Source organism: Pogona vitticeps, chromosome 2 (genome assembly GCF_051106095.1).
Source record: "Pogona vitticeps strain Pit_001003342236 chromosome 2, PviZW2.1, whole genome shotgun sequence".
Taxonomy (NCBI): domain Eukaryota; kingdom Metazoa; phylum Chordata; class Lepidosauria; order Squamata; family Agamidae; genus Pogona; species Pogona vitticeps.
In genome coordinates, this window is record NC_135784.1 from 64,280,995 (window position 1) to 64,306,168 (window position 25,174).

General features: G+C 41.2%; 1 protein-coding gene across 2 annotated transcripts in view; it reads right to left on the reverse strand.

Moving 5' to 3' along the window:
* The window catches only part of SLC26A6 (solute carrier family 26 member 6), a 47,288-nt gene that overhangs the window by 18,060 nt on the left and 4,054 nt on the right, over window positions 1–25,174 (reverse strand). The window contains exons 2-10 of one of the 2 annotated variants that reach the window (XM_072989570.2): window positions 19,165–19,342; window positions 16,593–16,732; window positions 15,975–16,085; window positions 15,292–15,467; window positions 8,243–8,407; window positions 5,211–5,357; window positions 4,124–4,206; window positions 3,482–3,629; window positions 26–139 (exon numbers count right to left, since the gene is read on the reverse strand). In XM_072989570.2, coding sequence (XP_072845671.2) covers window positions 26–139; window positions 3,482–3,629; window positions 4,124–4,206; window positions 5,211–5,357; window positions 8,243–8,407; window positions 15,292–15,467; window positions 15,975–16,085; window positions 16,593–16,732; window positions 19,165–19,295 — 1,215 coding nt within the window. In that variant the 5' untranslated portion in view covers window positions 19,296–19,342. Of the gene's footprint in view, window positions 1–21; window positions 140–3,481; window positions 3,630–4,123; window positions 4,207–5,210; window positions 5,358–8,242; window positions 8,408–15,291; window positions 15,468–15,974; window positions 16,086–16,592; window positions 16,733–19,164; window positions 19,343–25,174 lie in introns of both variants that reach the window. The other variant, XM_072989569.2, reaches the window with a different exon arrangement.

The window sequence follows — 25,174 nt, forward strand, 5'->3', positions numbered from 1 at the left end:
GAATATACACCTTTCTAGGACCTACCTGACTGTTTCCTCCTGTGGTCTCTTGCACCAGGGAACGTGACATGGAGCAGCTGATGCTACAGCACTGGAAGAAACCACCTACAAAGTTACTGAGCCCCAAAGCTAGCAGCTCCTGCAAGAGAAACGAAGCCATCCAATATTATTAGCCCTGATGTGAAAGATACAGAGTAAGTAGAAGAAATGCCAGCGTTCCAGTTATTCAAAGCTATCGTGGCTTCCTGGGTTGAACTTGCATGTTGTGTTTTTGCAGTGACTCAGCAGATTGGTGAGCCCAGGTCAGTCTCAGTTTATTGCCTTATTCCCGAGTGCACAATAATCATAGTGCAGGCCAAAGTGCAAGAAGGCACACAAGTGCCGCTACAGCACATGCAGCAAATCTACAGGATGAAATGCCCCCTTCTAACAGCCTTCTTCCACTGTGTCTTTTTCACCGTCTCACCCTTCACAGTTCGGTTTGGCATTCTCTCCCAAGCAGGGAGGACAGACCCAGACTTGGTTTCTTGGGGGACTGTCAAAAGGAGGCTTTTGTGGTACAATGGTCTTATTCTTGGAATCTAATGGAAGATCCAAATAACACCTTGGTTCATTTGTAATCAAATCATGTTTCTCCCACTTTTGCCTCTGTCTTTTTAAAAGATATATAACACCATGGAAAATACAGGAGGGCAGAAAAAAGACCAGTGGCAGGTTTGGACAGGAACACGTGCAGCTGAACAAGGTCTCTGTCATGGAAATGCTCTGCCTCATTTGTAGGAATTTTGCATGGGTCCCTGTTGCCTCCTATTTGTGACCTCCCCGTTTTTTCCCCTCTGCCGTTTCTATCCATTCTTTCCTACTTCTACCAACCCCACCCCCACAACTTATTAAGGAGAAAAAGACAGAACAGTAGCATAGGATCTTTGTGCATAAGGAGCCATCCATCTGGGAACATCTTGTAAAACAAAGAAGCCTCTTCATGAGGTGAAGATGGACTTAAGTTCTATGGGTTTACATCTTGACTGTGAAACAAAGCAGGAGAATTAAGAAGCAGTTTTGCAAATTCACTAGAAAAGGCAAGTTTCATATCCAGGTTTGTTTGTTTATTTAACAATCCGTGTTGTGCCATTTGTTGTAAAAATAATCTCTGTATTGTTGTTGCTTAGTCATTAAGTCATGTCTGACTCTTTGTGACCCCATGGACCAGAGAACGCCAGGTCCACCTGTCTTCCACTGCCTCCTGGAGTTGGGTCAAATTCATGTTGGTTGCTTCACAGACACTGTCCAGCCATCTCATCCTCTGTCGTCCCCTTCCCCTCTTGCCTTCACACTTTCCCAACATCAGGGTCTTTTCCAGGGAGATTTCTCTTCTCATGAGATGGCCAAAGTATTGAAGTCTCAGCTTCAGGATCTGTCCTTCCAATGAGCACTCAGGGTTGATTTCCTTTGGAATGGATAGATTTGATCTCCTTGCAGTCCAGGGGACTGTCAAGAGTCTCCTCCAGCACCACAATTCAAAAACATCAATTCTTTGGCGGTCAGCCTTCTTTATGGTCCAGTTCTCACTTCCACACATCATTACTGGAAAAACCATAGCTTTGACTATGTGGACCTTTGTTGGCAAGGTGATGTCTCTGCTTTTTCCTCCGATGCTCACTTGCAGCTCATGGAGACTTCTCCTAGCGTCACCTGCGATCCTTGATATCATGAGGGACCCCCAGACTGGGCGGTTCCAGTTTCCCCCAGGAGCTTTCCCAGAGGCAACTGACTGCACCGTGACAAGCCCCGCCTCCACCTCCTTGTGGTTAGCCATGCTTTCTAAGGCCCACTTGACTTCTCTCTCCAGGATGTCTGGTTCCAGGTCAGTAACCATACTACAGTGGTGCCCCGCAAGATGAATGTAATTCATTCCGCAAGAATCACTGTCTTGCAAAAAAAAAAAAAAAAAAAAAAAAAAAAAAAAAATCATCTTGCCACCTCTTCTCCATGTCTTCTGCTTCTGTGAGGTCCCTACCATTTTTGTCCTTTATCATGTCCATCTTTGCACAAAATGTTCCTTTAATATCTCTATTTTCTTGAACAGATCTCTGGTCTTTCCCTTTCTATTATTTTCCTCTATTTCTTTGCACTGTTCATTTAAGAAGGCCCTCTTGTCTCTTCCTTGTTATTCTGTGGAAGTCTGGATTCAATTTTCTGTAACTTTCCCTATCTCCCTTGCATTTTGTTTCTCTTCTCTGCTATTTGTAATGCTTCATTGGACAGCCACTTTGCTTTTTTGCATTTCCTTTTCTTTGGGATGGTTTTTGTTGCTGCTTCCTGTACAATATTACAAGGCTCCATGCATAGTTCTTCAGGCACTTTGTCCACCAAATCTAGTTCCTTAAATCTGTTCTTTACTTCCACTGTGTATTCATAAGGGATTTGGTTTAGATTATACCTGAGTGGCCCAGTGGTTTTTCCTAATCTCTTCAGTCTAAGCTTGAATTTTGCTATGAGAAGCTGATGATCAGAACCGCAGTCAGCTCCAGGTCTTGTTTTTGCTGACTGTATAGAGCTTCTCCATCTTTGGCTGCAGAGAACATGATAAATCTGATTTCAGTATTGCCCATCTGGTGATGTCCATGTGTAGAGTCACCTCTTGTGTTGTTGGAAAAGAGTGTTTGTGATGACCAGCTTCTTCTCTTGACAAAACTCTATTAGCCTTTGCCCTGCTTCGTTTTGAACTCCCAGGCCAAACTTACCTGTTGTTCCTTTTATCTCTTGACTCCCTACTTTAGCATTCCAGTCCCCTAGAATGTCCTTTGGTGTCACCCCTTTGGTGTCAGTTCTAGAAGGTGTTGTAAGTCTTCGTAGAATTGGTCAATTTCAGCCTCTTCAGCATCAGTGGTTAGAGCATAAACTTGGATTACTGTGATCATGAAAAGTCTGCATTGGATTCGTATTGAAATCATTCTATCCTTTTTGAGACTGTAGAGACTATATGAGATTATATACAGCATACCATCCTTATAAATAACCGATAAATATAATGGGACAAGGGGTTATAGCAACCCTGAACAGCCAGAAATGAGAATGAAACAAGCTTCACTTAATTACATTGCACCTGTCATATAAAGAAAACAGTGAGAGGCACAGATCAAAAAAGCACATGGCCGCCAATTATGTGGGCATTGAATAGGAAGATCAAAGCTTGAGAAGTTACCTTTTTAAAACTACAGCTCCCCGAATCCTCCAGTCAATATGCTCATGGGAGCTGTAGCTTGGAAAGTTTTTCAAGTTCTAAAAACAAGGAAGCAGACAAACAAACAAACAAACAAACAAATAAAAACACCCACACACTTCTTTGAAGCTTTGGAAATTCAGTTTGTAACATGCATGTGGCATACCAGCAGATGTTCAATGCAGAAAGACAGAAGAAAAGGTAAAGGGAATGGGGAAGAAAATCCAGGAAGAGCAACTAAGAGAGGCGGCTGCTTACCTGGTTGCTGTCCACATTGTAGCCATGCTTGAGGGCAAAAATCTTGCCAAGAGAGATACAGATGACATAACTAACCACGGCGATGGCAAATGCATTTCCTACCACCTTCCCAAAGTAGCTGACATTGGGACCCTTGGGCACTGTCAACCTATAATAAAGAAGCGCAACAGCTGGCTGGCTGGTCTAGTCCGAAGGGAACATAAGGCAAGGAGGACAGTGCTCTTTCCCTGAGGGGGATACCTCCCTGCCCTCTGGAGGGAGGCCTTGGGAGGCAGCAGCAAGAAAAGGCCCCCATGTTTATTCTTTGAACTGAAGCAAAGGGGAAAGAGGTCTGAATCAATCTCAAAACAAACCCATCTAGCAAATGACCTTTTGAATGAGGTCTTATGGGGAGCAGCTGGAAGCCCTTGTAGTCATCCTTCAGTCTTGAGAGACTATGGTAACATTCTTTGAATAGAGGTCTTGGAACAGCGTCTAGTGTGGCTGAGAAGGCCAATTGGAGAGTGGCAATCCCTTCCACACTGAAGACAAATATAATCTGTCCCCTGTCCAGCTTCCTGATTTTGCTGGCTTCGGGAATGCCTCTTTGCTTTGGCCTGCTGAACAAGTGTCTCTTCAAATTGGGAGAGGCCAAGCACTTACCCATTTGGGATTTCACCCACAACACTAATCCCAAAATGTTGGTTCAGGCCAGCACCATAGGAGATCCCCGTGGAGACAATAATCTGAAAAGAGGGAGCACAGTGAGGCAAGGTTACCTGTGAGCATCTGAGTGTGAGAGAGAAAGAGACAAAAGTCACTCTTTTTAGTTTCAGAACCACTGGTTTGTATCTGCATGAACTTGTTCTATCTGCATGCAGATACAAATCAAGAGATAAGAACCAAACAGAGATTATAGGAATGGACAGCTTCCTGTATGTTGTGTATCTTTCTCTCTCCTGGTCCATACAACTTACTGTGGCTTACATCTGGCCACTCCTGAACATTGGGAGTTGGTGGCAGCAAAAATGTTCATTTCTTTGGAAACAAGGCACATAAGGAGCCTATGGCTTGTTTTAAATCAGAATTTGTGTTGTTGGACAGGTTTCTGGAGCATGTGTTTGCTAAAGAAAAACAAGATGAAGGCTCCCAGTAAATTTGCTTTCAAGGCAATGCTAGCTTTATTGCTGCAGAAAATTCAGAGCTACAGTGACAAATTCAGCACCATGGGTAGGCCTGAGAAAACTAGCCACTCTTTGTCTTTTGTTAGCCACCATTACTAGCCAAATACTACTACAGAGTATGAGTATGAGTTGTTGGCATTCAAAGGGAGACTGAATGCTCTAGCCTCTGAACGAACTAGAGTTAAGTTTTCTAGCATGAGATGGATTGAGATTCTTCAGTAGGCCCAAAGTCAGTTGAAGACTGATCAAATTTAGGGCAGGTAGACAGGCTTGACTTTCCACAATGGACTACAGAAACAAAATCATGGCAGCATTTCTCAGTGCACACCTCACCTCTTTGCGGCTTTGTCCAAACAACTCTACTTCAATGGGCCCTTTCAGCATAATGTTTCAAGTGCTATGGTTTGTGTTTGTTTTTAAGTACTATATGATAGTTTTTGTGGTCATTTTTGAAACCCTATTATTTAATTGCCTTTATGATGTTATTATTGCCAAGGTGGACAAGCCACCTTGATAATTTTACAGAAAGGCAGGTTAGCAATCCAGGAGTCAATGAAAGAAATTACCGTGAGAAGTTCAATAGGGATCGGGATCCGAAGCTTCAACTTGTTATTGATAAGCTTCACAATCAAAATGGAAACCATGGCAACCAGGGAAGTGACCAGGGTGCCTATGTTGGTCCCTGGCAATTTTGAGCACAAATCCAGAACGATCTATAGAGGAAAGCGCAAGACAGGAGAAAGGATAATTGTGAGACACCACCATGTTGAAGAAGTGCAACCTCTCAATCCCTTCCCCTTCTCCACAAAGACATTTCCCCCTTTTTTCTGGAAGCACCTGCTAGGTGAAGACCAGGATGACCCTGCAGCTATTCTTCAAAGTCTGTGGCAAAATGGTGATATCTGATTCCAAGCTCCAAGGATCCTTAGGCAATACATACTGCACAAAACTATGGTGTTAACTTACGAAAAAACGTAGGCAGTTGCCTTACAGTTGCCTTGAGCAGGACCTTTAATTTATGAAGCCTCACACTATCACTTCTGACTGGCAGTGGCTCTCCAAGCTTTTATTTATTTATTTATTTATTTATTTATTTATTTATTTATTTATTTATTTATTTATTTATTTATTTATTTATACGCCGCCCACACTGCCCAAAGGTCTCTGGGCGGCTTACAACATTTAAAATACAATAAAAATTCAGAACAATTAAAATACAATTAAAATATATAAAGTTAAAAATATATAAAAACTTAGAATCCTTTTGCAGCCCTACTTAGAGACCTCTGGTATTACCTGGTGATCTCCCATCCCACTAATAACAAGGCTTGACCCTCAAATCTGCCAGCTGTGTTAAACCATCAAACTTGATATTATTTGCCATTGTCAGTACCTAGATGCTGCTGAAAATCTGTCCCTCCCTTTCCGTTCTGAACATATCTTCAGCTAGAGATGAAGAAAACTGGCCAAAGACTCTCTAAATACTCCATCACTATCTACTTAAGTCTGCTGTTCCTTTTTAGTCTCCTGTGGATCTTGAACTGGTCTGCACATAGAGGAACACCATGATTCCCCTCCCCTTGACTCTTGAGTAGTTCAGGCCTTGAGGGTTAAGCCTAGTGTTCTCATGCAGCAGAATAAAGGAGAAGTAAGATGGTGATATGAACTGTTTGAGCTAAGACTAGAGGTAGGGCATAATGTCCTTGAATGCTCTCCTTAGTAGCAACTGCAACCAGCTTCTGATGGCTGTTTTATACATCTATTAGTGGTGTGAGGGAATGTGCTTATTTAGACACGTTACTGCAAGTATGTGTCAAAATGCCTTCCAAAAATGACACGAAAAGTAACTGACATTGATGGAGATTCCCCTCCCAATGCAAAAAGCAGCTTTAGAGATGTAACTGCCAATGGGACCTTGACTAACATGGAGAGGAGTTAAAATTTGCCTAATCTGCCCCCTGCAGTCCCACTTCTGTTTACCTTCCCCACAACCAGTTAGCCAAGCACAGAAACATTATTTCTGGTGGTTACAATTCCCAAAATTTCCAGTTAGCACAGTCATGTTAGCTTCGGAATTCTGGAAGTCCCAAAAAGCAACTTTTCTGAGCTCCATCTCTCCAAAGCTACTATTTAGATTGTGAAAAATTAGAATACAAGTTAGAGTTTTAAAAAGTTGAATTTTTGGAGTGCAGAGGTGCTGCCCTAAAAATGAAAACTACCTTTTAAGAGATGCCTCAGGGAAGTACATTAAAGGTGAAAGTTCAATTGGAAAGTGCGCTGTGAAGATTGTTTATACTGCAAAACCAAAACATGGCTAGTTGTTTTGGAACACTGATAAGATAAGAAGGCAGAAGTTACTCATTCATTTTCGTGCCAGTTTTTACGGTGAAAAAAAGTAAACAATATAATGCTTACTTTATGTGAACAGAGACAACAACAGAGAAAATAATGGAGTGCATTCTATTTTACTGCTTGAGTTACGTTTACCTATAATGTTAACTAACAAAGAAGCACCATAGAACTCCCATGTCAGAATGTTTTGACTAAGTGTAACATCGAGAGGTACATAAACAAGAGATTTCTATCATGTAAGATGAACATATTAAAGGATACAGAAGGGACTGAAAAGGAGACAAGCTTTGTTCTCATGGAGTGAGATGGAGAATGGGACTCATGCCTAGCATACGAACCGAACGCACCAAAGAGATTACGCTGCATCAGATCATAAAGCTCTCTCCTTAGACGTTCTCGGAAGGATGAGTGAGCTATTCTCTTTTAGATAAAATGTTTTCTGTGTATCAACTACATGCTTAGAATTTAATAATCCTTTTCACTTTGAATTTTCTTATATAAAAACTCTGATGCTCTTTAATGTATTTTTAAGAAAGCTTTTGAAGCTTTTAAAGTTATATTGCTTTTTATTTTTAAATGAAATATTATAAAGATGTATTCTTTGCCTTATTAAGCTCTAAGCCCTTATTGTTCAATTTTACTCTTAAAAGAGTCTGTATTCTTAATGAAGATGCTCCTGTATTTCAACACTCCTATGTTTTAGCATACGTTCACCTTTTAAGCATTTAAGTATTTTTGCCTACAGCTTTGTTCATATGTGTAAGGATGATTTTGCATGATAAAGCAACATGCCTGTGATTTCTTAAAAGTTACATGGTTGTAATTTTTGGACTTTATATTTTCCATATGGAATCTAGAAAGAATGTAATTAAATGGAACTTGTAGATAATTATCAAGTTCTGGAATGGCTTGAAATTATTGCAACTATGAAGACCCTTATAATGAGATACTCAGATGAATTTACAAACAGCCTGTTACTGATTATTTGGTTTCATTCTGGTATTAACCCTTTACTGGGATACTGTCAGCTATGACATGTCATAGAATCTGCTCTCTTTACCTGTGAGGTCTGTAAAATCTTTGTAGGACTTCAGGGGAGTCAGTTATCCAAATGAGGTTCTGACAACACATGCAATTCACATCAAGTCTGCTTTAATTCAAAGATAGTCATTGTAAGCACTGGAAACTCCCCCACCAACAATTCTCTGATTATCACCCACCATTCCTCAGATCCAACTGTACTTACATAGATCAGTGACAATGGTCCTGAATACTCTTTCACTTCCAGTCCGAATATGTATTCCAGCTGGGAAATCAGCACCTGGATAGCGGCAGCTGTGGTGTAGGCCCTCACCAAGGGCTCTGAAAGGTAGGTGGCCACAAAACCAAACTGCAGCAAACCAAGGGCAACCTGAAAAGTAACCAGTCAGGAGAGCAAGATCAATGATGATGGTGGTGATTACAATATTCAATTAGCAGGGGAAAACTAAAGACGTAACTTAAACACCACCCAAATATATTAAATAAGAACAAAAAAGCGCAGCAAAAATTACAATCAGCCTTGATAACAACATTTTGAGATAAAATGTTTTCTGTAGGGATTTCCTGCTAGGATTGCTTATGCTATATCTCTGGATCACAGAGGATTTTAAGATATGCTACAGGCATGTCTTCCCATGCAGGCTATTGCTGGAGTCAAAAAACAAAGAAAAAAATACATTCAGGGTGGATTGGACTCAATTGGTCAGTCTGCTAGATTATCTCCCATGGCACAGCTCCTCCTTTTTTTCCCTTTCCCTTTTCCTTTTCCTTTTGTGAGGTACAACAGTTGTAAGCCTTCCCTCAAAGTTCAGGTCCAGAAAGAGCAGCAGCAATAGAAACTCCATACACGGCTTTCATTATCAATTACAGAATTCTATTTCTGGGGAAATTACACATTTCCCCCTAAAGTTGCCTTGACAACAGTAGGCACCAAATGAATCAATTTAAACAGTGTCCAGAGACCTTCAGAAATCATCATAATCATAACCATCATTTTGATTGACTGTGCCTGGTGTTTTTTAATCATTATGTTCATCATCATTACCATCAGAGCTATAAAAAACATCATTATTAGGAACAGCATACATACTGCATCAATATTTAACAGACACTTAGGTTTTTGGTTAAAACTTGTATCTGTTATATAATACCAGTCAATGTTTTTATAATTTTGACTGTGCCTGGAGTTTTTGAATAGTAATAATGAGAAGAAGAAGAAGAAGAAGAAGAAGAAGAAGAAGAAGAAGAAGAAGAAGAAGAAGAAGAAGAAGAAGAAGAAGAAGAAGAAGACACCATTTCAAAATAACCAACGTCAAAATAACTATATGTCACTAGGAGAAAATGCAGAGCAAAAGAAATTAGGCCAATATAAAGAATATAAAATTTTGGAAAGAAGTGTAAGAAAGCCCAACAAAACATAACAAAAATGCCTCGTGGATTAAAGACGCTTGTAAAGAAACTCAAGGAAAACAAATGGAGGATATTGTAATAAGAACTGAAATGATTATGAGGCAAGTAAAAGATGTGAAAAATTTGAGTGCACCTGGTCCAGATGAGCTGCACGGGTTTTGGTTAAAGTGTCTAAGAAGTCTCCATCAACATATAGCAATGCAATTTAACCACTTACTTCAAAATTCTACAACTGAAGACTGGGTGACAACAGGCCACACATTTCTGATAATAAAAGATCATCAAAAGCACAATGAACCCAGTAATTATCGACTAATTGCATGCCTTCCAACAATGTTCAAGCTCCTCACAGGAGTACTTGTAAGATCTATATATAAATACTTAACTGAAAACTTCCTATATCCAACAGAACAGAAAGGGAACTTTAAAATGTCAAGAGGCACCAAAGATCAGCTGTTTATTGATAAAATTATCCTGAAGAATGAAAAAAGATGAAAAACAAACCTTAACATGACCTGGAGAGACTATAAAAAGGCATTTGACTAATTGCCACACAACTGGATTAACACCTGCCTAAATAGGGAAGGCCTATTTAAGGAGTGGTTCTCCCTCCCAGAACTTGCCTCAGCCACAAAGGTCTTTTGGCTGTGCTGTATTTGCTGCTCCTGAGTTACAGATTCTGTTCCTGCCTTGGTCCCGGCTCTTGCCATCTACATCTCTGCGTCTTGCCTCCGGTGTTCCTGTGTCTGCTTCTGTTCCTGTTCCTGCCTTGGTCCCTGCTCCTGCTGCTGCTTGCCCCCTAAATCTCAACACTTGATTCTTGCTACATGTTCTCAGCCTTGTGCACCTGCCTTTGTTTAGTCATGACCAACTGCACAGTGAGCGCTGTGGGACTTGACACTGTGCGTGGTGGTCCTGGTGCCCTTCCCCCTAGTGTGAGAGTGCCTGGGATATCCTGGACTGTGACACACTGCTGAACAAAGTGCCAATTTTTAGTGAAGCTATCCAAATGAAATTTGGAATTTATAAATGTGCAGCTCTGTCTATGCACCGTGGCAAGATCCAAAAACTAGATGAAGTAGAGTTTTAAAGTGGCAATATTATAAAACCATCCTTAAGTAATGAAAATTATAAATATCGTAGAATCTTAGAAGCATATAATATCCTGCACACAAAGGTTAAAGAAATGACAGAAAGGAAATAGATCAAAAGGCTGTGGAAAATATTAAAATCAAAATTAAATGGGGGAAATACAATCAAAGCCATAAACACATGGATAGTTCCAGTAATTAGATACCTGGCTGGAATAATAGGCTGGACTCAAAATGAATTAGAAGAATTGGATTGAAAAACACGAAAACTAATGATCATGCATCACACACCACACCCAAAAAGCGATATGGATATATTATATTTGCCAAGAAACATTGGAGGTCATGAATTACTGCAAACACAGGAGGTAGTAGAGGAAGAAAAAAGAAGCCTAAATGATTATATCAGTACAAGCAGAGAAAAATTACTGAAAGCAGTGAAAATAGAGACTATTTTGAAAACAACAGAAACAAAGGCTAAATATAAGAAACAACAATTTAAAAAGAAATTAAACAGCTGGAAAAATAAATTACTACATGGACAACACCTGAGAAATATTGATAGAAAGCATGATCACAATTCAACATGGGCATGGCTAAAACTAGGGACATTTAAGAAAGAAATCAAAGGCTTGATTTTTGCTGCACAAGGAGAAGCACTCCAAACCAACGTGATGAAAGCTATGATCCAAGAAATTAGTGCAAACAACAAATGTCGACTCTTCTAAGAATAAGATGGAACTGTGTCACACCTCATCTGTGAATGTCCAAAGATTGAAGAAACAGATTACAAAGTTAGATATGACAGAGTGGCAAAGTTAGTGCTCTGGGCATTATGCAAAAAATATAACTTGCCAGCCTCCAAAAACCCCCGGGAGCATCAGATAGAGGTGTCAGAAAATGAGGAAGTCAAGACCTTGTGGGATTTCTGAATCCAAACAGACAGACACTTTGAACATAACACACCAGACATAGTAACAGAACAAAGAAATGTCCAGATTATTGACATTGCAATTCCAGGGAATGCCAGAGTTGAAAATAAAGAATTAGAAAAACTAACCTCCTTCATGGATTGCTGCCTTGTCGTGGCAAAGGGGCTTGAGTAATTCAGAGAAGCTACGGGAGATGCCATGCAGGGACAACCAAGACAGACAGGTCATAGTGGAGAGTTCTGATTAAATGCAGTCCACCTGGAGCAGGAACTGGCAAGCCACTCCAGTCTCTTTGCCAAGAAAACTCCATGGACAGAAACAAAAGGCTAAAATATGTGATGCTGGAAGATGAGCCCCTCAGGTTGGAAGGCGTCCAACATGCTACTGAGGAAGAGCGGAGGACAAGTAGAAGTAATTCCAGACCTAATGAAGTGGTTGGGCCAAAGCTGAAAGGATGCTCAGCTGCGGACGTGCGTGGAAGTGAAAGGAAGTGAAAGTCTGATGCTGCAAAGAAAAATACTGCATAGGAACTTGGAATGTAAGATATATGAACCTTGGTAAACTGGATGTGGTCAGACAGGAGATGGGAAGAATAAACATTGACATCCTGGGTGTCGGTGAACTAAAATGGATGGGAATGGGTGCATTCAATTCCGATGATTATTACATCTACTATTGTTGGCAAGAATCCCATAGAAGAAATGGAGTAGGCCTCATAGTCAATAAAGAGTGGGAAAATCTGTACTGGGATATAATCTCAAAAATGATAGAATGATTTCAATACGAATCCAAGGCAGACTTTTCATGATCACAGTAATCCAAGTTTATGCTCCAACCACCGATGCTGAAGAGGCTGAAATTGGCCAATTCTATGAAGACTTACAACACCTTCTAGAACTGACACCAAAGAAAGATGTTTCATTCTAGGGGACTGGAATGCTAAAGTAGGGAGTCAAGAGATAAAAGGAACAACAGATAAGGTTGGCCTTGGAGTTCAAAACGAAGCAGGGCAAAGGCTAATAGCATTTTGTCAAGAGAACAAGCTGGTCATCGCAAACACTTTTTTCCAGCAACACAAGAGGTGACTCTACACATGGACATCACCAGATGGGCAATATTGAAATCAGATTGATTATATTCTCTGCAGCTAAAGATGGAGAATCTCTATACAGTCAGCAAAAACAAGACCTGGAGCTGATTGTGGCTCTGATCAACAACTTCTCGTAGCAAAATTCAAGCTTAAACTGAAGAAAGTAGGGAAAACTACTGGGCTAGTCAGATATAATCTAAACCAAATTTATGAATACACAGTGGAAGTGAAGAACAGATTTAAGGAACTAGATTTGGTGGACAGAGTGCCTGAAGAACTTTGGATAGAGGCTCGTAACACTGTACAGGAGGCGGCAACAAAAACTATCCCAAAGAAAAGGAAATGCAAGAAAGCAAAGTGGCTGACCACCTCTGGCCGCAAAATGTTGCTTCTACTTGCGACCAGAGCTTCCATTTACGAACAGGAAAAGGCAGGGGAAAATGGTGGGGAAATTCAAATTGCTAACTGTAGGTGGCGAAAGAGGGTGCTTCTTTGTAGCTCTTTTGCCCCGGCAGTTAGTGAGTGTGCGATCTGAGTGTATGTGTGTTTGCAGGAAGGCTTGGAACTGCCTGTTAAGGTAAGGTGCTGTTTTCTGCTTTTTAAAAGCTGTTCTGGGTGTTTTTGGGCTGAGGAGAGTTATGTTTCTGTGCTGTGATGGGTCTTGGGGTGGGTTCCTTCCTTTTTTTATTTGTCCCCCATTTCCGATGGATATTGGGGAGTTTGTTTGCTTTTTAGTTTTTTCCCCATTTCCGATCTTGCACGATCTGCTTGATTGCTTTTTGCTTTGCTTTGTTTCCATTTGCAATGAATCTTACACAGTTGATTGGTTTTTGGTTTGTTTTCTTTGAATTAAGTCTTGCATCCTTGATTGCTTTTTGTTTTTTTTTTTTCCATTTGCAATCGGTCTTGCACAGTTGATTGCTTTTCTTTTTTTTCCCCACCCCCTTCGGCTGAAAGGGATTAATCACCTTTCTGAACGGTCTTGCAGTGATTTTTTTTGTTATTTTTTTCTTTGGTTGGAAAGGAATTAATTGAATCTCAGTGCATTCCTATGGGAAATGATGCTTCGCCTTACAACCATTTCGAGTTACGACCATCTTCCTGAATCAATTAAGTTCATAATTCAAGGCACCACTGTATTAAAGGAACATTTTGTGCAAATATGGACATGATGAAGGACAAAAATGGTAGAGACCTCACAGAAGCAGAAGACATCAAGAAGAGGTGGCAAGAATACACAGAGCAATTATACCAGAAAGATCTGGATGTTCCACACAACCCAGATAGTGTCGTTGCTGACCTTGAGCCAGATATCCTGGAGAGTGAAGTCAAGTGGGCTTTAGAAAGCAGAGCTAACAACAAGGCCAGTGGAGGTGATGGCATTCCAGTTGAACTATTTAAAATCTTAAAAGATGACATCACCTTACTGACAAAGGTCCGCATAGTCAAAGCTATGGTTTTCCAGTAGCGATGTATGGAAGTGAGAGCTGCACCATAAAGAAGGCTGACCACTGAAGAATTGATGCTTTTGAATTGTGGTGCTGGAGGAGACTCTTGAGAGTCCCCTGGACTGCAAGGAGAACAAACCTATCCATTCTGAAAGAAATTAACCCTGAGTGCTCACTGGAAGGTCAGATCCTGAAGCTGAGGCTCCAGTACTTTGGCCATCTCATGAGAAGAGAAGAATCCCTGGAAAAGACTCTGATGCTGGGAAAGTGTGAAGGCAAGTGGAGAAGGGGACAACATAGGACAGTGTCATCGAAGCAACCAACATGAATTTCGCCAAACCCCAGGAGCTAATGGAAGACAGGAGGGGCTGGCATGCTCTGGTCCATGGGGTCACGAAGAGTCGGACATAATTTAATGACTAAACAACAACAAAAGAAAAACTAACAAAGTACAGAGACCTGGCAATCGAAACATCTTGCCTCTGGAAGAAACACACTTCAATGGTCCCTGTAGTCATTGGGGCTTTGGGAACAATATCAAGACATTTCACACCATACTATAAGCAGTTGCAGATCTCAGAAATCACACCATCAGAACTACAAAAAACAACAATATTAGGAACAGCATACATACTAGGTAAATATTTAACAGATACTTAGGTTTTTGGTTAAAACTTGTATCTCTTATATAATGCCAGTCAATATTTTTATAATTTTGACTGTCCCTGAAGTTTTTAAATAACAACAACAACTACTACTACTACTACTACTACTAGTAGTAGTAGCAGCAGCAGCAGCAGCAGCAGTAGCAGTAGTAGTAGTAGTAGTAGTAGTAGTAGTAGTAGTAGTAATAATAATAATAATAATAATAATAATAATAATAATAATAATAATAATAATAATAATAATAATAATAATAATAATGTTATGTAATACTAGTCTATGTTTTTATAATTTTGGTTGACTATGCCTGGTATTTCTGAATCATCATCATCTTAGAACTGCAGAGCTGGAAGGGGCCCTATGAATCATCATGTCCAACCTCTGTGAAATGAACTCTCAATCTCTGACTCCACAACCAGAGACCTAAACCTCTGAGCCGTCCAGGAGTTGGCATTAGACTTGGGACTTTGCCCTGCTGGGACATCCTGAAAAAAAAATGGACTGCACCAGCACCTGGTTCATTCTTGGTGTCCCCCATCCTGTAACCTTACTCATCCAAAAGTGACGCAGAAGAACAACTGCACCTCAGTCTGGTACAAGGTTGGGTCTTTCTTGCTCACCTGAAATATGCCCACCAAGACGGTTATGGCAGCCACCAGCTCCACTCTGGCAGCGTCTCTCCGCTCTTCATTGACATACGTCTCATTTGTGCCATTGGCTATTTCCACATAGTCTGAACTGGGTTCCAGTGAACGTGTCAAACTCCCGATCATTACAGAGATGACAGCAAATGGGCCTTATAGGGAGGGGAGAGGAAGAGAGAGAGAGACAGACAGACAGACAAAGAGAATGAGGCTTGGCATAAGAGCTCAGTGGCCTATCTGACTTTGAGAGCCAACCCTCTTTTTGGATAAGGTGTAGCTGGCGTTCTTTGTCCGTTGATTTCCGGATGGCCAGGTGTGCACTAGTACATTTGATGCCACAGGGTCAAGCATATGCACAAGTAGTTTATGTCCAAAAAGGGTAAGGATCGCAGCTTTTTGCTTCTAAAACCATTTTAGAAAAGAGGATGTGCTCTCTTCTACCAAATGGAAGTTCTAAAAACAGGCTAAGACGTTATGAAACCACAGCTAAACAGTCAGAGAACCTAACTTCATTGGAAATGTTACCTTTTTGGACTACATCTCCCAGAATCCCACTGACTGGGAGGAGTTGTAATCCAAGCAAGTAACGTTTGGGGGTGCTGTCCAAGACTTCTGGATGCCCCAGGCCTTTTGTTGCAGTGCCTGCCCCCCCTGCTCACCCACAGAGATGTGTCTGGATGTCCCGAAGAAGAAGTATATCAGGACAGGGTAAAAAGATGAATACAAGCCAATGACAGGAGGAACGCCGGCCAGAAGAGCATAGGCCAAACCTAGACAAAATAAAGGTTCAGGTTATTATTTATTTATTTATTTATTTATTTATTGGACTTATATACCGCCCCATAGCGCTACAAGCACTCTCCGGGCGGTTTACAATTTAATTATACAGGCTACACATTGCCCCCCCCAGCAAGCTGGGTACTCATTTTACCGACCTCGGAAGGATGGAAGGCTGAGTCAACCTTGAGCCGGCTACCTGGGATTTGAACCCCAGGTCATGAGCACAGTTTTAGCTGCAGTACAGCGTTTTAACCACTGCGCCACGAGGCTCACTATTACACGTTTATGCTCAGTCCCGTGGCTTAGAATATACTTCATGCATTCCACCTGCCTTCTCTCAAAGCACTACATCTAGACACCTTGTATGCATTTCTGGCTATTTCCACCATATGTGAGAGCGTACATCAGATCCTCCAGACTACACTGTGTGCCTACAATCCAAACATTTTCTTTTGCTGCTGCTTTCTGGTGAAAACTGTTGGATAGTAACTGCTTACCCTGTGGGAGATGCATGATCCCCACACTGAATCCTGAAATGATGTCCCCAAAGAGCCATTCCTTGAATGGGTAGCGTGGTAGCCAGCTCAGGATGGGGAGGAACTTGAAAAGCAAGGACTTTGCGATTGATGGTGAGCACCTGGAAAAGAGGTGTGAAAAGTGATTTTTAGGAGCAGTGCACTGTTTCCAAGTTGCTTCAGGGCCTGGTGATGTGAGTCACTAGCGGAACTGGGATGTTGGTTCAGAAACATCAAAAATATCCTGTAGAATGTGGTGGAAGTCCTACCCTAGAAGGACATCTGACTGAAGTCTTCTTAAGCACATGCCCCTCAATTTTTGTTCTTGGTTGGCAAAAAGACCAGATTCCACAGCTGCAGTCTTGAGCTGGTCTGGCAACTGAGGCAGGAAAATGCCTTGGGTTGGCTCAGGACTAAGACAGCTGGTCCACCCACAAACAATGAGACACGAACAAAGTACAGTGTTCACTTGTTTTGTTGCTGTCTGCTCAGAACATGGCCAGGAATTCACCTGACGTCACAGCCCTCACATGAACTTCCTAAATGTAACTTGGTGGCCCTGAGAGCCAATTTGGAAGAATTAACTCTGGAAAGGGCAGAAGAAGCCAAAGGGGCTCTTCAGCACTGCCCACTGTCACAGCTTCTGCCCTTTCCAGAGCTTAAATAATAGTTGCCTCATTTCTCTCTATTTGTCATAGATAAAAGGATTTTGTATATTCAAAACTGGGCGATCCAAGTTTTCTGCCTTTTTTTTAGTATCATGGGTTATGCCAGGTGACACCTAAAACGCATCACATCAGTGCTAGCTTCATTTGATTGTCTGCAGGTACCTTCTCCCTCATGCCTCTATATGGTTACATATAGCATGACTTCAACAACAAAAGATTTGCTTCTTCTCAAATTCCCTACCTTAGACTTCCTTTTTGTAGCCTCTTGACTGATGAACAGATTTGGAGATCTGGAAAGCTTTCTCATGTACAGACCTTGCAGGTGTTTTTAACTGCCACTCCCAGAATCCTCCAAAAGGCATAGTTAGTGCCCATATTGGCTAGGAGATTCTGGAAGTTGTGGTTCCAAAAATAACTTTTCCAAACTTGAGTAATACAATGATTTCAAGACCATGGTTACCATTAGATAGAGAGAGGGAGGCACCTTGGATAGAATTTTTTGGGTGTCAAATTGCCAATTTTACTGAAACATTATTGTATTTCACCATCAGCAGAAGGGAGAGATGCCTGTTGAACTTTCTGCCCCTTGTGCCAAAATATTTCATCTAGCTTTAAGAAAAAGACCGTTTGAATAGAATGACATTTGCTACACTTCAGGCAGCAAAATGTTTGGGGCTGATTCTGGACTGAACGGTTGACTCTGATGGTGTCAAGCCAGACTCAGTTCAGAAAAAGAACAGGAAAATAACATGCTCCCAATTCAGGAAAAGAACAGAAAGCAAAATGTATTAAAATGAGACCCAAGCTGGTGCTGGTGTCAGAACCTGATGAGGATAAGTGACTCCCCCAGGAGTCCTACAAAGATTTTTAGATCTCCTGGGTAAAGAGAACAGATTTTATTATGCCAGCAAAAGGTTAATCCCAGAATCTAACCAGGTAATCAGATCCTGAACCAAATATTAGCATAGTCCATTTATTTTAGACCTTTGGGCCAACTGCAGATCACCCCTATACACATGTGCTTGGAATTAAGGCCTGCTGTGTTCCAGGCAAGTGTGCAGAGAATTGCAGCTGGTCAGCTGGGCCTTCTCCCATGATACTTTATTCCAATGGTTTCCAAACTTGGGTCCCGAGATGTTCTTGGACTGCAACTCCCAGAAGCCCTTGCCATTACAGGAAGCATGGCATCCCTACTGAGCATGTGCCTGGTCTTCCTTGAACTGTGTTGAGGTCATTGCCTAACTATTTAATGTGTCTTTGCAAACCTCAAGGTTCCCCCGAGTCTCCTCATTGAGTATCTCCATTTTGCGTCTCATGGGCTGTTCAATATTTGCTTGATAAGCAAAGGCACTCATTGGAAGGGGAATAATGAGAAGCCAATGGAAATACTAGAGCACTGGTCAACGGTTCTCTGAGTGACCCACCACTGATGACCAGAAGTTGTTCAACACTACCCTGTTTCCCTGAAAATAAGTCCTCATCTGAAAATAAACCCTAGTATGATTTTTCAGGATGCTTGTAATATAAGCCTTACCCCAAAAATAAGCCCCAGTTAAGTGAAATCCCACCCTCCACCATTGTGCAGCATTGTGCAGCAACCAGAAGATGACATGACTTTAAAATAAAACATCCCCTGAAAATAAGCCCAATGCATTTTTGGAGCAAAAATTAATATAAGACCCTGTCTTATTTTCAGGGAAACACAGTAGTAGCAGGAGGTATTCTGCTACCATTTATTTCTAAGATCAAGGCCCAAAGGGAACTTCTTTGCATGATTTCTCACAACATCCCACATTTCCAGGGGCAGTCCATCATTTCCTCAACAATATAAGTGCAAGCCTCTTACAACCAGCCCTTTGCAGAGAAATGCAGAAACACCACTGTACCTTATCTTCTGGACCTTGGAACAAATGGAGGGTGGGGAAGCCCGGGTTCTCAGGCCGATGGCCTCTAGATCATCTTCATTCAATGCATCATGCACTGCCATAGAATGAGATGGCATCTTTTTTTCCTCCATCCCTTTGACAGCACTAAGCAAACCTGCTTTTGGGCTGGGCTTTGGAACTAGGAAGAAAAGAGGAGAGGATGTGAGTGAACCCCACTTGGCAATCTGAAATGCCTGGGACGCCAACCTTGCTTGCTTTCCCCTCTCCCAAGAGAGGGGGCCTAGGAATAGAGAGTACTTACAATAAATACAATTTGGATATTTTAAAAAGGTAATAGACCAGTATAGCTTCCTTCAACATTGTTATCTCTAGACGAGTTGAACTGCAACTTCAAACATCCCTGAACAACATGGCCAAGTTGGGTGAGGGTGCTTAGGAGTCAGGGTCCATCACATCTGGAAGGAACCAGCTAAGGGGAGGATGCCTTAAGGCAAAAAATGTAAGGCCCAAAGAGCTAGAATCACTAATACATAGCCAGGAGAAATAGTCCTTGAAGGGGAGAAGTCGTAAGAGTGTCAGTTTTTGAAAGTAGTGCCTTGGAATGAAAGTTCAGTGCACTGTGCATATGTGCTGTATGTGTAAGTATGTGCCCATCTTGTTACTGTCTCTGTTGCCCATGGGCCATCAGATAGGATTAGCTAGGTGGGCAGGATAATGATCAGGGCAGAAAAAAATTTAAGTGGACACATGACTACCAAGTGGATACATGGCTACCACTGAGTCAGCCTGGCCAGAAAACATATAAAAATATGCACAGTAGCCATATTTGAGGTTATGGGGTGAATCCTCTTGCTGTATCTGAACCTGTAAGCTGCCTTGGATCCTTTAGGAGAAAGGTGACAAACAAACAGACAGACAGACAGACAGACAGACAGACAGACAGACAGACAGACAGACAGACAGACAGACAGACAGACAGACTCTGCTGCTGATCCCTACCTGGTCTCTTTGGGCTTACTTCAATATTTCTGATTTGAACTCCTCCGATTATAGATGTTGTAGAAGACAAAAGTGAAAGCTTTTGTGCAAGCATTAAGGAGGAAACTGATCACACACCAAAACAAGACGTGCTTATAATCATAGGTGATTTGAATGCAAAAGTAGGGAACAAAGCAGAACCAAATGTTGTTGGAAAATTTGACCTAGGGGACATAAATGAAGCAGGAGAACTAATCAGAGTTCTGTGAAGTCAACAACTTATTGCAAATGCATGCTTCAAGCAACCAAAGAGATAGCTGTACACGTGGATGTCATCAGATGGTCAATATAGAAATAAAATAGACCATGCCATTGGAAGCAGTAGATGGAGAAGATGTATTTTTCCAAAATAAAATCAGGAGCAGATTGTGGTACTGATCAGAACCGTTAATATTACAGTAAATTTGAAAAAAAGAACACTAAAGTAATTGTAGTGCCAAAATTTAATTTAAACAATATTCCTGATGAATTTAAAGTCCACATAAGGAACAGATCTGCACTACTAAATTCAATTGATTGTGAACCAGAACTGTGGATTGAAACTAGAGATATTAGAGAAGAGTCCAAAAATACATTTATTGTAGTAAGAAGAGAAAAACTATGGATGATAGAAGAAACAGATAAAATTGCAAAAGACAAGAGAGAAGCAAAAATCAATGGTGACATAAAAAGGGTCAGAAACCTGAATGCAGCATTTCAGGAATTTTCACATAGAGACAAAGAGAACTATTGCAATAAGCAGCACAAAGAAATAGAGAACAACAAAAAGTGAAAAACAAGATATCTCTTCCAGAAGACCTAAGAAATCAAAAGGAAATTTAAGCCTGGATTAGAAATGCTGAATGACGAACAGGGAAGCTCACTATCTGACCAGGAGAAAATAAAGAGAAGGTTGCAACTGTACACTGAAGACCTATACAAAAGAGATAAAAGGATGACAGACTCCTTTGAAAAGGAATCCCATGACGAAAGACCTGCAGGTCCAGAAAGTGAAGTGAAAGCTGCTCTGAAAAAACTGGAAAGAAATAAAATACCAGGAGTAGGGTGCCAATAGAACTATTTCAAGCCACAGAGACTGAATCTGTCAAAATTCTAACAAGAATATGCCAACTAATATGGAAAACAAAACAATGGCCCACAGAAATGTTCACTATAGATTCCAGTCCCCAAGAAAGGGAGTGCCAAGAAATGTAGTAACTACAGAACCGTTGCCTTAATTGCCCATGCAAGCAAAGTGATGCTCAGGATGTTACAACAAAGAGAGCAAGAAATACCTGATAGTCTAGCAAGATTCCAAAAAAGAAGAGGCAGTCAGTGTCCTATTGTAAATATCTGCTGGGTACTGGAGTGCATCAAAGCATTTCAGAAGATCAGTCTGTGCTTTACAGAGTACAGCAAATCCTTGGGCTGTGTGGATCATGAGAAAGTGTGGGTTGTTTTGAAAGAAATGGGTGTACTCAGCACTTGATTGTCCTGATGTGTAACCTGTGTTGTGCACTAGAAGCTACTGTTAGGACAGAATATGGAGAGACAGAATGGTTTCCTATATGCAAAGATGTGAGACAAGGATGCCTTTTATTTGCTTATCTGTTCAATCTGTTATGCAGAATGTATTGTATAGAAAGCCAGACTACATTCAGATAAAAGAGGAATGAAATTTGGTGGAAGAAAGATGAATACATTAAACTATGCTGATGACATCCTCTTACTGGCAGAAAGCAGGAGGGACTTGAAACAAATTTTAGTGAAAGGGAAAGAAGAGCCAAAGCAGGACTGTAGCCAAACATTAAGAAGACAAAAAACATGACAATAGAACAACTATACAGCATTAACGTCAACAATTAAGAAATTTAAATAGTGATTTCGTATACTTTGGTTCTAATAGGAGGTGCTTGGGTGCGAGACTTCCTTTTCTTCTAATCCCATGGTTGAGTCAGGAAAACTGGACTTTGCCCCCCCCTTCTGATGAAGAGCCAAGAATTTCAGTGTTTCCCAGCAAAAACCCTTGCCTAAGATGCCTTCTTTGATGGCTTTCAAATATGCATTCTCTCAGAAGTGTGTGGATATGCATGCATGATCACAAGCCAACAAATCCATCCTGTTCTATTTGTCAATAAAACATCCATCTGCATACAAACAGTTGACTGGGGCAGGGGGAGGGGATGTCTGTGCATGCTGGCAATAACACCAGAAGGACCAATACCATAGAGTAGGTCTAGCAAAATTGCACATTATAACCTTCTGCAGAAAACTGCAAATGTAGGTCTTTAAAATTCTTGTTACACTTGCAGTTCATGTTATGAGAACCTCCTTTTTAAAGATTAGTTTTTAACTTTCCAGACTGCAGAAGCAGTCTTGATCTCTGTGCTGTGATCAAATGGCTGTGAAACGAAGCTATGAAAGGACAATATGCTTATTATTTCATTATGTTAACCCCAATGTTAATTATGAAAATGGTACATACAAACTCCTGTCTTCCAGGTAATTCATTAATTTGATAATGCTATCATTAGTTCAGTTATTTTAAGGAACTGAAGGCTGGCCATTCCGGGGTTAACAAATAAGCATTCTATTATTATTGTATCTCACTTCATACACCGCTTGTATTCCCATTGCTTCTTCCACAACGCAGCAATTGTATTTAGTTTCAATACAACTTAATTATTGTAACGTGTTGCACACGCATACTTGTGTAACTTTATGTATCTTTTATGTATCTGAATGTATCTGTATCCGAATGGATCTGTATTAGAAACTGCTTTTACCGTAGACTGACCCTGACTTGGATCTCTTCTCCTGACTCTTGCCACAATCACACCAGGGTGCTAACTTTACAGACACATCCTTGCATATCAAAACACATAGTGCTTTACAAACACACCCTTGCATATCAAAACACATAGTGCCTCAATGGCCTTCCATCTGCTAGCTGAGAGATAACGCCCCAAGGAACAGAACACAATACTTTCACTTCCCAAAACAACAGGCCTGTTCACAGGGCAGTTAAGAAGATAATTGGCACCCTTGGTATGCGAAGGGAGGAAGCTAAGGCACTTCCATTTTGACACCAAGGGAAGAGCTGTTACTTGAAGGCCATATACGAAATGTAACAATAAACAAAACGACAGAGATAACGAATATCTGGGTACTGTCAAATCAGACACATAGTCGCCATCTGAGTAATTCATAACCTTAAGGCCAAGGGGGCATGCGTATCATATGCACATTCAGGTATAGCCAATAAGTCAGACCCACAGAACATTTAGGGCCAATGGGCATAGAGATCCAAAGTTTCGGGTTCAGGACACCAATCAGAATCTAACTGTTTATGGCCCTTTGTGTGTATCCATATAAAACATCTATGCACCCGTGCTTCGGGGCTCTTCTCTGCTTTTAAGAGATTGGGCCCTAGCTGTGTAATTTAATAAATAATTGGCATTCTATACAGCTGGTTGTCTCGTGTCTTAGTCTGCTGCCTCTGCCGGAGAATTGCCTCGATTTTCGGGGTTAACAGAACAAAGAGATAGATGTTACATGTCTAAAAAATTTTTAATATTGCTCAGTCAGAAAGATATAAGATTTTTAATTCTCTCCTCTCTTTGAGGGAACATTGACAACTGTACTAACTCTGTGAGTCTTAACTGACAAAATTCTCAGGTGCACTTAGTCAACCACAATTAATAGGCATCTTTGTGTTAAGCTGTGAAAGTTGACCTCATTGTCTTTTTATACCCCGGATATACTCCTGTCTACCTATGCTATTGCAGTTATGTTTGGCAATTTCCTGCTCAGAAGGAAACCTCCCAGCTAGCACTGGGGCAGGGACAGGGAGCTTGGCCTAGTTAAGCTTCCTCAGAGCCTTCTAATTTAGGCCTTTCTGTGAAATGCATCATATTTAAATGTCTGTAACGCACCTATACAACTTTAGAATTGACAAAAGTTAAGAGATTTTGTATACCTTGGTTCAACCATCAATCCAAATGGAGAAGGTAGCCAAGAGATCAGAAAAAGACTGAGACTTGGAAGTGCAGCAATGATGTTCAAGTGTAAGGATGTGTCACTGGAGATGAAGACCAGGACCATCCATACCCTTGGACACTGTGCACAGGTGTGAGAGCTGGACAGTGATGAAAGCTGACAAGAAGAAAATTCATTTGTTTGAAATGTGGTTTTTAAGGATAGCTTTGTGGATGCCCTGGACTGCCACGAAGACTGCCACAAACAAGTTGTTTTGTTTGCCATAAACGAATCACGTCTGAACTTTCTCTGGAGGCAAAAATGACAAACTGAGGCTGTCATACTCTGGGCACATTGTGAGAAGGCAAGATTCTCTGAAAAAGACAGTAATGCTGGGGAAGGTTGAAGGCAGCAGAAAAAGAGAAAGACCAAATTCAAGATGGTTTGAATCCCTAAACATTTGAGGACAGAATATTTTGGACAGCTCTCATTCATAGGATTGCCATGAGTTGGAGATGACTTGATGGCACACAACAACATGTTTATAAGGTGTTTTTAAGGTAAGTAGAACACAGAATGAAGAATTATGTCTGTAGTCCAGAAAATCCTAAAATCTTATCCCTTAAAACAACATTCTTTTTGTAGTGTGTGGGTGCTAACAGTGATTTCACTGCGAAGCTACCTCCACGTAGTAGCTGCATGTCTTCATCCCATGGGCCAGTTGCTCATTTATCCTCATGTATGTAGCTTTTAGGGACGTGGTGGTGCTGCAGGGACGTGGTGGCGCTGGGGGCTAAACCGCAGGAGCCTGTGCTGCAGGGTCAGAAGACCAGCAGTCGTAAGATCGAATCCACGCGACAGAGTGAGCGCCCGTCGCTTGTCCCAGCTCCCGCCAACCTAGCGGTTCGAAAGCATGTAAATGCAAGTAGATAAATAGGCACCACCTCGGTGGGAAGGTAACGGTGTTCCGTGTCTAAGTCGCACTGGCCATGTGACCACGGAAGATTGTCTTCAG